The sequence below is a fragment of the Musca domestica genome, unplaced genomic scaffold (genome assembly GCF_030504385.1).
Source record: "Musca domestica strain aabys unplaced genomic scaffold, Musca_domestica.polishedcontigs.V.1.1 259, whole genome shotgun sequence".
Lineage (NCBI taxonomy): Eukaryota > Metazoa > Arthropoda > Insecta > Diptera > Muscidae > Musca > Musca domestica.
The window spans coordinates 535,702-548,732 of record NW_026712282.1 but is presented as its reverse complement, the minus strand read 5'-3'; the positions used below and the strand labels follow the sequence as shown (position 1 = coordinate 548,732).

The following is a 13,031-nucleotide window of genomic DNA, read 5'->3' as shown; positions in this document are numbered from 1 at the left end:
GTATAAAGATGGGACAAGCCAGAGTCAAGATATGGCAACCCTGTAAAAATACTTCTGTTGTTATGATATCGTAACAACATAGTTAGCAATGTTAAGCGATTAAAACCGCTTAGGCAATATGCAATAATTGGGAAAGTCTATAGAATATAATTTTGAAACCCGATTTTTGAATTTTTCAAACTTTTGTTTGTCATTTTTTTCTATAAATGTGTTTTTTATGTTAACATTGTCCCTTGACCATTTGGTCTGAATGCATTTTGTCTAGTCTTTACCATTTTAGGTCTTTGAGTCCATTGCCCTATGGGCTAGGCAACTGTTTATATTTTATTTATATTTATTTATTTTCAATTTGTACAGTAACCTAGCCATGGGGCCATGGGCGGTTCCAAAAACTTATATTTATACTCTAAAAATATATTATATATACTCTAAAAACAAGTTATAAAGCAGTAAGTTTGGCCGGGCCGAACTTAGAATACCCTCCACCTACCATTTGGAACGAATTTGGAAATTTTCAAAAAATAACATCCGCTAAAACTTCTGTTAAAATCTTAAACATACCGAATATAGCCGTTATACTGGGGTCTATACGACGTGGACCTTTGTTTGTCATAAGCCATTACCATATTCAAATTCGAAACGTGAAATAAACGGTGAATAATGTAGCCGTTATATCGGGAGGTGCCATTATATCGGAGCAATACAAAGACCTGGACCTGCACAGACAACTCTCTATCACAGGCTATAGCATCCATTACGAACTTCAAATACAACATCTCAAACAATTTCGGTGAGTATTGTACCTAAAGTCATCAAAATACCGAATATTGGGAGGTACCGTTATAGGTAGGCCATACGAAGACGTGGTCCTGCACATAAAATTTTCTGACATAGGTTGTAGTATCCATTACCAATTTCAAATGCCAAATTTGAAACAATTCCGGGAAATAATGTCGTTAAAATCATCAAAATACCCATTGTAAGGAGGTACCGTTATATGGGGGCTATACGAAGACGTGGACCTGCATAAACAATTTTCTGTCTTAGGCTGTAGCCTCCATTTGGAACTTCAAATACCAAATCTGAAACAATTCCGGTGAATAATGTCGCTAAAATCAACAAAGTACCGAATATCGGGAGGTACCGTTATATGGGGGCTATATGAAAACGTGGACCTACATAGCCCATTTACGAACTTAACCTGCCTACTATCAAAATAAACATGTGTGGAAAATTGTAGCCATCTATCTCAATTCGTTCGAAAGATAGCGTGATTACAACAGACAGACACACAGACGGACATCGCTTAATCGACTTAGAATTTTACGGTGATCAAGAATATACATACTTTGTTGGGTCTGACAGGAGTATTTCGAGGAGTTACAAACGGAATGACAAAGTTAATATACCCTTCGTAGTATGGTGGATGGTATAATTTATATATATAAAAGAAAGTTGTGTTAGTTACTACGCCTATAACTTAAGAACCGCTGAACTGATTTTAACGATTCATACAAAATTGTCTCCTGTCCAAAAAGATAATATCCAAAAAAATCGCGTAAAAATGTGATATATTAACATTTTCATTTTGACTTTTGAAATGTACAATAGTAATGTTTATTTTGCATGATTTTGTTCCATTTTGAATTACTTTTTTCTAATGTATATTTGTAGTGTTTTTTACATTTTTAATTTTTAATTCGAATATTAATACCAATTTATTTAATTGACTTGATTTCTTGAGAACTGAAATTGATGTCGGGTTACATGGAAGTGTAGTACCGAATTATGTGGTGGCGAAACGGAATAGGTGATATCAAAATAATTTAACGAGGTCAAACAAAAGTTAAAAGATATTTCCTTCTTCAAAATCGCTAAAAAATCACGAAAAAGAGATCTCATAGCAGAAAATCTCAAATCGGGAAAAAATTGGAAAAAAAATTGTCAATGGAATCGATTTTTAAAATAATAGTACATTCTATTGACAAACTTTGTAAGTATCTTTAAACATTTACTGTAGAGATTTTTTTCAATTTGTTATTCTTCTTTTGTCAATTTTTTTCCATTTGTATTATCATATTTAATTCAGTGGATTTTTTGTAAACAAAATAAAGAATAATTTTTCACTATATACAAATTTTCACCAAATTTTTTCACTTTCAACTCCAGGGCCGACATCGTGGTTCAGCCGGAAGATGCGAACACATTAAAACAAACAAAAATGATCGAAAATGCCTAATGGGGCTCATTTCAAAGTGTGGACCTACTTCTTTCATGTGACAATAATCCGTCCAATGAGAGCTCAAAATGCAAAATTCTTTGAGAGTACAATCAGTAAAATACCAAATATAAAGGGTGCAAAATAGTAGAGCGAATGGGACTTTTAGTAAATCGCTTTTGCAGGTCATGATATCGATCATAACTCACGGATAAGGGTACTACCCGATTTCATATTTATATAACCATCGTATGATTTAAGCTATTTTTGGGGTCTTGACCACTTTTTCATTTTTTGGCCCTTTTTTGGCATCTTTGTTTCTAAGGGGGTAGAGAACCTCTTCGCATAAAATTTGAAATTTTCAGAGTAGGACCACATTTATCAATTGAGCCAAATCAATTGAAAAAAAATAAAAAACTATTTTTACTTATTTAAATCACGCGAAATTTTTTTCAGTTTGCCATGCTATGTTGTTCTGCTATATTTTTGATTTGTCATCTTGGATTATAAGGGTAGAAGAAAGTTTTCAATGTAGGTCGATGTTTCGGAGTAGTGCCTATATAAAGGTACCTCCTGATTTTACCATATTTCAAAGGATGTGGCTAAAAATGTAAATTTGGGGGTTAAAATCTTACACAAAAATTTCAACATATCTACAAATTTTAGAATTTGTCCGTGTGGAAAACAGACCGACATGATTAGGGGAACTTATGAGGACTCAATTATGAAGTGTACAAAATACAGTAAATTCCAAATTACTGCTCATTTGACTGGAAAATTTTGCTACGATTTTTACTATACTAAAAATTAATTTGTTCCCTTACATGGGGATAAGATTGATATATACTTTTTAATAGATTTGTATAGCACATGCACACATTTGAAGCCCACGGTTTAAATAATAAAGACCACGGCATAAATATGGGTACAGATATTTTAAAACACTTTTAATCGACCAGTACGTGATCACTTATATCAGTCATATCTGTGAATAACTATGCTTTGACAAATATACATAATAGACAAAAACTACGGGCCGGCAACGCGGACCGGGCCAGCTAGTAAATAATAAATACATAAAAAATATTTTTTATATTCTAGAAATATCAAAGCGTCATAGGATATTCGATTGAAATTTATTTAAATTTTATTGCAGATGATATGAAAAACTTAGGTCGCTTGAATTTGAATTTTGGAATAGAATTAAATCAAGATCCAAAAACTAAAGATATTACCAAGTCTCTGAAGTATGTACATGTCATCCTTAAAAGTTCAATATGGTCGGTTACAATGACTTCTATTACAGAATAAATGGGAGTTCCCATTCACAAAGGGAATACGAATTCCCATTCACAAAATAAAATTTCGTGGAAATTATTACTTACTATTATTACTATTACCAAATTATGGGAACAAATAAAATCAGCTGACATTTTCGAACAAATAATTATATTTGCTGATAACTGTGAAATTGTTTTCGTATGTCATTTCAGACATTTTTCATATTTTCAAAAAATCCCATGCAATTTCAAAGAGAATAAATGTTACCAAATGTGAAATTTCATTCCTATATCGTTTCATTCGAACATTGCCATTTGGGGAAAGCAAAATTCATAATAACAACAATGGGAAGTGGGAACCAAATGTATGGGAAATTATTTTAATAATAGGTGTGAATCCCATAACTTCTCCACTGTATCGTAAATTTATTTTTGAGCATTAGTCCAAAGACCAGGGAAGAGAAATCGGAAGAAGATATCAAAATATGGTTGGTTTAATGTAGCCACACTTAAATTAGTATTAGTTAATATGGCTTTAGTTAAGTTTATCATGTGTAGGTCTTTTTAACCTGATTACGGCAATATTTTCAATCTGAGCCTTATGACCGCGACGGCCGCCTCGTACCGTATCTGAATATATATTGGGTGTACATATAGAATTGTCTCTAAAGCAATAGTTACTGTGTCTTTCTGTAATATTTTGGTATTACTTTTTTATCCATTGCTGTCTACCAGACTACTGATGCGTATGTTAGAAGATTCAAGCTTTTGAATATCCAGTGTGTCCCTGAGAGCCCGATGAACCAGAAAATTGTCTAGGGATTGGATGAGTGTAACCGTGGTGGGATTATTGAAAGCACCTTTGATATCAATGCATACTGCTAGTGTATACATCTTTATATCGAAAGTGCTCTCGAATTGAGTTAAGCCTAGAAAAATAATTCATTCTCTTAAAACTCTTCTTAAATCTGAAGACAAAAAGACTACATATTCTTATAAAAAAGAAATAACAATAATCTGAAGTAGGTCAAAAACTTATCAATGCATTAAAAAAATATGTAACAGATTTTTAAAAAATCATGACTATGGTGTTTCTCCTTTAAATCTCTCTCATTGTCTTAAATTGGATCATCAGTTAAAGTTAAAGATGAGGAATGTAACCTCACCGCTGATATTTAAAGAGACTGGATTATTTTTATATTTAAGAATAGGATAAAACCGCAAGAGAAAGTGGTTTAAGAAGAACTACAAAAAGAAAAAAACAAACAATCATTGATCTAGATCAAGTACATTCAACCCAAAATATTATTCTGTTGACTATTCACAATTTTTTAAATTAAACAAAAACGGCAAAAAATGCACGAGATTTTTGTTGATTATGAAGAATGACATTCCATACTAAATACAAAATTAAAATTTTAAGAATTTCTCGATATTATTTTTTTAAAACTCCATACACTTTTCGGATATGGCGAAAATATGGTCATATTTGAATTAATTTTTAAAATATTTTTATATTATTATTTTTAAAACTTTTTTATTCTAAAATACTGATAACTACCTGTATTCGATGTTTCAATTTTCAAATTATCACTTTTAATGAGTAAAAAACTAAATTATTGCACTTCAAAAAACCAAAGATAATTTTTTTCTTCTTCTTGCGAAAAAGTGAAATATTCCTCAATTTTGCCACTGTAAAATTAGAAAACTAAACAACGTATGACTTTGAAATTTTCGGTACTGAAGTAGAATTTAGTGTACTATAATAGTTTAAAAACATTTATTACAAAAGACAAGTTTTATATTTTCAATTAATGTCCGCGTTTTTAGTTTTTACCACTCTGTGCGTTAGGGGTATACCGGAACTTTAGGCACGCATTGTCATCTATGCTTAGCCATTCAATGTTTTCTTGCCCTAGCCTTTCTTTTACAAGTCTCCATTCAGTCAATCTTGGATTTGTTCCGGAAACGTATTGGGTTCGGCGGCGGCCGTGTTAGTTCAAACCTTATATACCGACGATCCGAAAAAGAGTGATCATCCGAAAACCTCCAATTCTGAATCTCGTTTATAAGATTTCCCCAACAAAAAGTAATGTCTAAAACCTCCTTCCTAACCACCTACATATGTCCAGTCTCCACATGAACAGCGACCCTAATGCAGATTTCAAGCACTATATGTTTAAAACGAATTGTACCAAATATGGTACTATTTAGTACTTTTCGTGTAATTGTAGTACACATTTCCAAAACACCACCCAATATAAAATTTTCAAATTCCAGCTAATCTGTTCACCCTAAACCAAGCGGTACCAGTACACATTTCCAAAACTTCCCTAATATATTTAACTTATTTTCCAACCTTGATTCTCTTGTCGAATTTCAAGTTTTTAGCTCTATCCGTTTTAGTACCCTTTTAGTACGAAATACCAAAAACTCGGCCTTATCGAGTCTACGCACCAAGAATAACCCTCGTGCAAAATTTCAAGTTTTACTATTCTCATAAAATACTTATGTGTTGTACCAGAAATCACTTCAATGCAGTAGCAAATACCGAAAATAGCATAGAAAAGGCAATATTTCTTTTCACAAAGAAACGCAAGTAAAGATCAGTTGATTACAATTCTCGGAGCATATTTATAACTTTGGGGTATAACGCATCAATATCCACAGAAAAATCAAAATTCCAAATTGAAAACAAATAAATAAAAAACTATTAACCCGTATAATAATCCAGTGCTACAAGAACACCACTATCACCTCATTGTTCTCTAATCAGGTCGGTTAGTTTTTACCAAAAAGGAAAGTAGTGCTGAGTCCACATCCAAATCTGTATTGATAATTTTAGAAAAATATATGATCATCTATACATGATTGAAAATGCAGCCGTATCAGGTATTCGCAACTTTAGAAAGCGCTGTTAGGAAACTACTTAGGTCTCATGTTTTCAATTGTGTGATTTCTTTAGCTTTGGGAATAGGAATAATTTTCCTTTTCTTTTGGGATTGCTATATCAATAAGTTTTAATTTTAAACCCCCTTCTGTGTTTCCGGCTAAATGAAGTGTTAATCGACCATCGCGGCTTTATATCCAGGACATTCTTTTTCAGTTTTTTGTCAAGTAAGTTTTCTATGATATCCGTTTCCAAAAAGACCTGTTTAATTATGTCTTCCAGCTCAATCATAAATTAAAAAATAGGGCTCAAAGACCCATATCTCTGAATTGCAGAAAGAGAATACCCCACATTTAGCATTTTAGGAATCACATCGAAAATCAAAGAGTTTTTACTAAACTACAGTTGTTAAGTTTTTATTTTCTTGAAAGTAAATTCGCAACAATTTCTTATTTACACTTTCAAAATTTTGTTCACAATTATATTGAATTCTGTTCAAATGACTTACCTAAAATCCTTTCCACTTTTGGATCGCCCCACAATACGTTTTATGCTATCATTTAATACAACTAACGTACTCCTTGCATCGTCTAAATCTCGTTGTAATTCATAACTGAGATTGTAATTAGTATCCATATTGTTTACCATAAAAGCGAATTTTTGTAAAACCTTTTTTAATCAACAAAACTAATATTTAATACGTTCCAATCATACTAAAGTTAGAGTCGGGCGTTAAATTAAGTTGGCATTCAACGCCGTCGTTGCCAGCTACTAAGGGGTCGCTTTGATGATGACTGGTCTACCTAATACCCGACGTATGCCTTTGACGTTTTCACCACTAAAGTTAACACATGTATTTATATTGAACACTAGTTCCATAGTAGAAGAATACAGGTAGATGCATCAACGCTTGGGAACATTGATATATCAAAAATTTTAAAATGTTCCCTTTTTTCTTTCAAAATAAGTAGATTTTTATAAGTATTCTTAGAAGACACCAATCACTTTTTACGATATGTATTTTTCTACAGATTTTATAAATTTGAATAATGCAACATTCAAATTTTCAATTTCAAAATTGATTTTTTTTTATTTTTCTACCATGACTAGTTCAGCTTAACAGAACTAAAGGTAGGAATACTTAAAGCGCTTATTTGGTTGGCTTAAGTCATCGACTGGCTTCTTCGTATAGGAACAAAGAAGTTTTAGGTTGACTTACTTCGATATTTGTCTAGGCTCCTTTGTTTATTTCCGAAGAAGCCAGCCGATGACCGATGAATAAGCGCTTTATGTATTCCCACCTTAAGTGTGTAAGTACATAAGAAGCTTAAAGTCATGGCTAGGCATATTTTGTGACATTTCATAAAAGGATTACAGAGCCGCACTAAAATCCTGCCGTCGTTTTCCATTATAATTGACATTAATATGCGCAGCCATTATTTCAAGCTTTTTTATACCCTCTACCTTGGAACGGAGGGTATATTAACTTTGTCATTCCGGTTTGTAACTCCCTAAATATTCGTTTTAGACCCCAATAAAGTATATATATTCATAATCAGCATAAAAATTCTAAGTCGATTTAACGATGTCCGCCTGTCTGTCTGTCCGTCTGTCTGCCTGTCTGTTGAAATCCACGATACAGCCCACATTATTTGACGTAGAGCTCCAAAATTTAGCAGAGCTATTTGCATTGTGTCTAGGATGGTTGGTATTGAAAATGATATATCGGTCCACGTTCTGGTATAGTCCCCATATAACGGTACCTCCCGATATTCGGTATTTTGATGATTTATGCCACATTTTTTCACGGATTTGTCTTAAAATTGGTATTTGTAGGTCATAGCGGGTCCCTGAGCGTGTGGCAAAACATTGCATGTATAGGTCCACGTTGTGGTATAGCCCCCATATAAAGGTACCTCCCGATATTTAATAGTTTAGTTTTTTTTACCACATTTTTTCACCGATTTGTCTAAAAATTGGTATTTGTGGGTCATAATGGTTTCCAGCTCCGGTGGCGGAACATTGCTGTATGGGTCCATAATTTGGTATAGTCCCCATAACAGTACCTCCCGATATTCGGTATTTTGATTTATGCCACATTTTTTCACGGATTTGTCTTAAAATTGGTATTTGTAGTCATAGCGGGTCCTGAGCGTGTGGCAAAACATTGCATGTATAGGTCCACGTTGTGGTATAGCCCCATATAAAGGTAACTCCCGATATTTAGTATTTTAGTTTTTTTACATTTTTTCACTGATTTGTCTAAAAATTGGTATTTGTGGGTCATAATGGGTTCCAGCTCCGGTGGCGAAACATTGTAATTATAGGTCCACGTTTTGGTATAGCCCCCATATAACGGTACCTCCCATAATCGGCATTTTAATGGTTTTTGCCACATTTCTTCTAATGTTTCTTTTACCCTAAGGTGGAGGGTATTAAAAGTTTGGCCCGGCCGAACTTATGTTTTTTAATTGTTATGTACTTGTAACTTAAGGGTGCAAATACATAGGAAGCTTGAAATCATGGCTAGGCATAATTTGTGACATTTCATAAAGGGATTACAGAGCCGCACTAAATCCTGCCGTCGTCTTCCATTATAATTAGACATAATATCCCTAGCCATGACTTCAAGCTTTTTATGTACTTGTACCTTAATTTCTCTATGGACGTTCTGATATTAATTTAGGGAAACTAAAGGATAAAATAACAATCATCAAGTTTTCATTTTTACATCTTTCCCCTAAAATAATTTTTTTTTTTCGGAGACATAGTAATAAATAAATAGATTAATTAATTAATAAATAGATTAATAATTTCTAAATGTAACTGTTAGTCACTGCGCTTTTTTACAGTAGCATTACAGAATTCGTCCAATTTGAAATTTCGAACGAAATGAGAAGTTAATTTCATGAAATCATATGTTTACACTCTTCTTTAAATTTCCTTTGACAACATCTTATTGTCAAAATGTATATTATAAAAAACCTAGTATATTTATTCAACCAGATATACCACGACCGGATTTATTTTAAGCCCGGTGTGGAATCTACATACTGACAGGCAATGCACAATTACTGAAGGTAGAACAAAGTTACCTCATAACCACAGTTTTTCCTTTGGTGCCCCATTCTGTCAAAACATACACTGTTGGTGTATGTGTGTGCGTATTGTTTTAAATAAACTAGAAAGAATTTTTAAATTATAAAATTAATTGCATAATTTCTACTTTAACATGTGAGAGATGTACAATTTAAGGTGAGAGTACATAGACAGCTTAAAGTTTTCAAATGGCATGTTTTGTGACATATTATAAGAGGACGCCAGAGACGTACTCGAGCCTGCCGTTCTTATAAACTGACATTAATATAACTAGCCATGAAGAGGAGCTGCTTATGTACTCAAGTCTTTGGGGTAAAACAGTATTGTGCCCGTACCTTGGATCCATTTTTTTTTAAAAATCCTAATATTTCAGTCGTGTTTTTTATGCAGTGAAATTTGACAAGGTAAATTACAGAAAATGCAGAGCTGGGAATCTTATTTGAAATGAGATTTGTTATTTCATTGCCTATTTGACACAATAAGATTCCAGTACAGAGTTGCATGTTTTCTAGTTTATTTGAGGTTAAGCAACCTTTTTTTTGAGCCATGCTAACATAGTACAATAATTTCCAAGGTAGGGCATATCATGGCACAATTACAGAAGGTGGAAACGAAGCTACCCCTTAAAAACAAGGTGTTTTTTTTGGTGCCCTTATTCTTTCAAGACATAGAAACATTTTGTGTATGTGTGTGTATTGTTTTGAAAAAAAATACAATAATTGAGATTATCAAATTCGGTTGCAAAATAAATGTATATTTCCTACGTTAATGGGCAAAACTTGTATGTTGGGATTTTTATAAAACGGTCTTGTCCTACTATTTTGCATTCAATCCTGTAGAATAATCCCAAAATTCTAGTAGTTACGCGGGGTTTTCACAATATAAGAATAACAAGTCTATAAAAGTCTAGTTGACTCTATAAGACTCCGTATTCTCCTGAATACAGTTTTTCTTGTAGTAGTCTTAATGTTAAAACACATTTACCCGTTATATCATTCCTTTACAGTCCACTTTTGTATCCCTTACTTTAGGAAAAATAAAGATAAAGTTCACATTATCGGGTTTTCATTATTACATCTTTCCGTTAAATATATGATGTTTTTACAGATATATGGCAAGCTTTTCGTAAAGCAACTGGTAGTCGCCGCATTCTTTGACCAATGCCTCTTAATTTACTTTAAAAACAAGTAAAAAAGCAGTATGTTCGACGGGCCGAACTTGAATACTCCACCATTTTAGAACGAATTTGAAAAATTTTCGCCAAAAATCTGTTAACATTTTAAAAATACCGAATATAGCCGGTTTAAGTAGGGCTGTACGACGGGACCTGTCACAGGTGTAGCTTCAATTATAACTTCAAATACGAACATCTCAAACAATTTCGGTGAGCATTGTACCTAAATCGTCACAAATACCGAATATAAGAAAATTGATATATGAGGCCTATACGAAGACGGGACCTGCACAGATAAATTTTCTGTCATAGGCTGTAGTATCCACACGAATTTTTATGCGAAATTGAAAACAATTCCGGTGAATAATGTCGCTAAAACATCGAAATACAGAATTAGGGAGGTACTGATATGGGGGCAATACGAGGACGTGGACCTGCACAGTAATATTTCGGTCTCAGGCTGTACTATCCCTTTGCAACTTCAAATATCAAATTTAAATCATTTCCGGTGAATAATGTCGCTAAAGTCATCATCAAAATAGCGAATATAGGGGGTATGATATATGGGGGCTATACAAAGACGGGACTGCACAGACAATTTTTGTTTTAGGATGTAGTATCCAATACGAACTTCAACTACCAAATTTGAAACAAGTCCAGTGAATAATGTCGCTAAAATCATCAAATACCGAATATCGGGAGGTAGGTACCGTATATGGGGGCTATACGAAGACGTGGACTGCACAGTAATTTTTCTGTCTTGGGCTGTACTATCCTTTTGGAACCTCAAATATCAAATTTGAAACAATTCCGTTGAATAATGTTGCTAAAATCATCAAAATACCGAATATTGGGAGGTAACCGTTATATGGGGGCTATACGAGACGTGGACCTGCACTGACAATTTTTGTCATAGGCTGTAGTATCCATTACGAACTTCAGATACAAATTTTAAACTATTCGGTTAATAAGGCGCTGAAATCATCAAAATGCCGAATATCGGGAAAATGTATTGATACATTTCAATGTTAGCGCGTCACAACAAAAATAAAGAAAATGATCAACTTAAAAACTAAAGGGAAACCTAATATTGTCGTGCACAAAAAACAAAAAGAGAAAGAGAGTGAAGAGGACTGGCTGAATGAGGAATCAGAGTATTAATTATTATTATGGTCATAATTTTAACTTATCGTCTTCAATACTCGTTTTTAATTTTGGCGTCTTTTTCAGTAAGGTTTTACCAGTCCGATTACTGCTACTTTTGGAATTTTAACATTTATCGCATTTCTGCTAATTTTCTATTTTTTGAGCACACTAAATGAGAATGACATTCGAACTGTTATCTCTTCTGCTAGTTTTACTACTAAAAATACTGGAACACAACTTTAATATGTTCCAAGTTTGTGTTCAACGCGGTCGTCGCCAGCTACTGAGGGGTCGCTTTGATGGTGGCGGCGACGTACTACTGACGAATGCCTTTGACGTTTTTCATCACTGAAGTTAACACAAGTATTTATATTGAACATAGTTCATGGTAGAAGCATCAACGCTTGGGAACACTGATATGTCAAACATTTTTAAATGTTTTTTTTTCAATATTAGTAGATTTATATAATTTTTTATACGATACCAATCGGAGGGTGTTTGGTGTATTTTTTCAGTTTTTACTTTGAATAATTCATCATTCAAAATTTTATTTCAAGATTGATTCGACAGTTCATATACAGCAGCTGTGCCGATGCGATACCTTATCCTTCTACCATGACTAGTACAGCTTAACAGAACTAATTTCTTTATGGACGTTCTAATATCTTTTCTTTATAGTCAAGTTTTGTATCCTTACTCTAGGAAAACTAAGGATAAACTTCACATCATCGGGCTTCATTAGTACATTTTCCTTCAAATAATTAATTTTTATATAGTAATAAAATCATTAATCTTCGTAAAGGGACTGTTAGTCTCTGCCTAGTAGCAGTAGCATTACAATTCGTTCAATTTTGAACGCTCCTGTGTGCTGTACACGTATGACAGAATTATGAAGGTAATTTCATGAAATCATATGTTTACACTCTTTTTTTAAATTATTCCTTGACACATCTCATTTTCAAACTCCAACCCATCCAAAATCCAATCGAAAACCATTATATATATTATTTTTCTACAGATTTTAAAAATTTGAAAATGCATCATTAAAAATGTTTAATTTCAAAATGATTCAGACAGTTCCCAGCAACTGTGTCAAGTGACCACCTTTCTTACTACCATGATTAGTTCAGCTTAACAGAACTAAAGGTAGGAATACTTAAAGCGCTTATTTGGTTGGCTTAAGTCATCGACGGCTCTTCGTATAGGTACAGAGAAGTTTTAGGA

At 33.2% G+C, this 13,031-nt stretch overlaps 1 protein-coding gene across 1 annotated transcript in view; it reads right to left on the bottom strand.

Annotated features, from left to right (window-relative positions):
• The window catches only part of LOC131803009 (pinin-like), a 69,007-nt gene extending 61,983 nt beyond the window's left edge, over window positions 1–7,024 (bottom strand). The window contains exon 1 of the mRNA XM_059123879.1: window positions 6,897–7,024. Coding sequence (XP_058979862.1) covers window positions 6,897–7,024 — 128 coding nt within the window. The remainder of the gene's footprint in view (window positions 1–6,896) is intronic.
• Window positions 7,025–13,031: the final 6,007 nt, after the last annotated feature.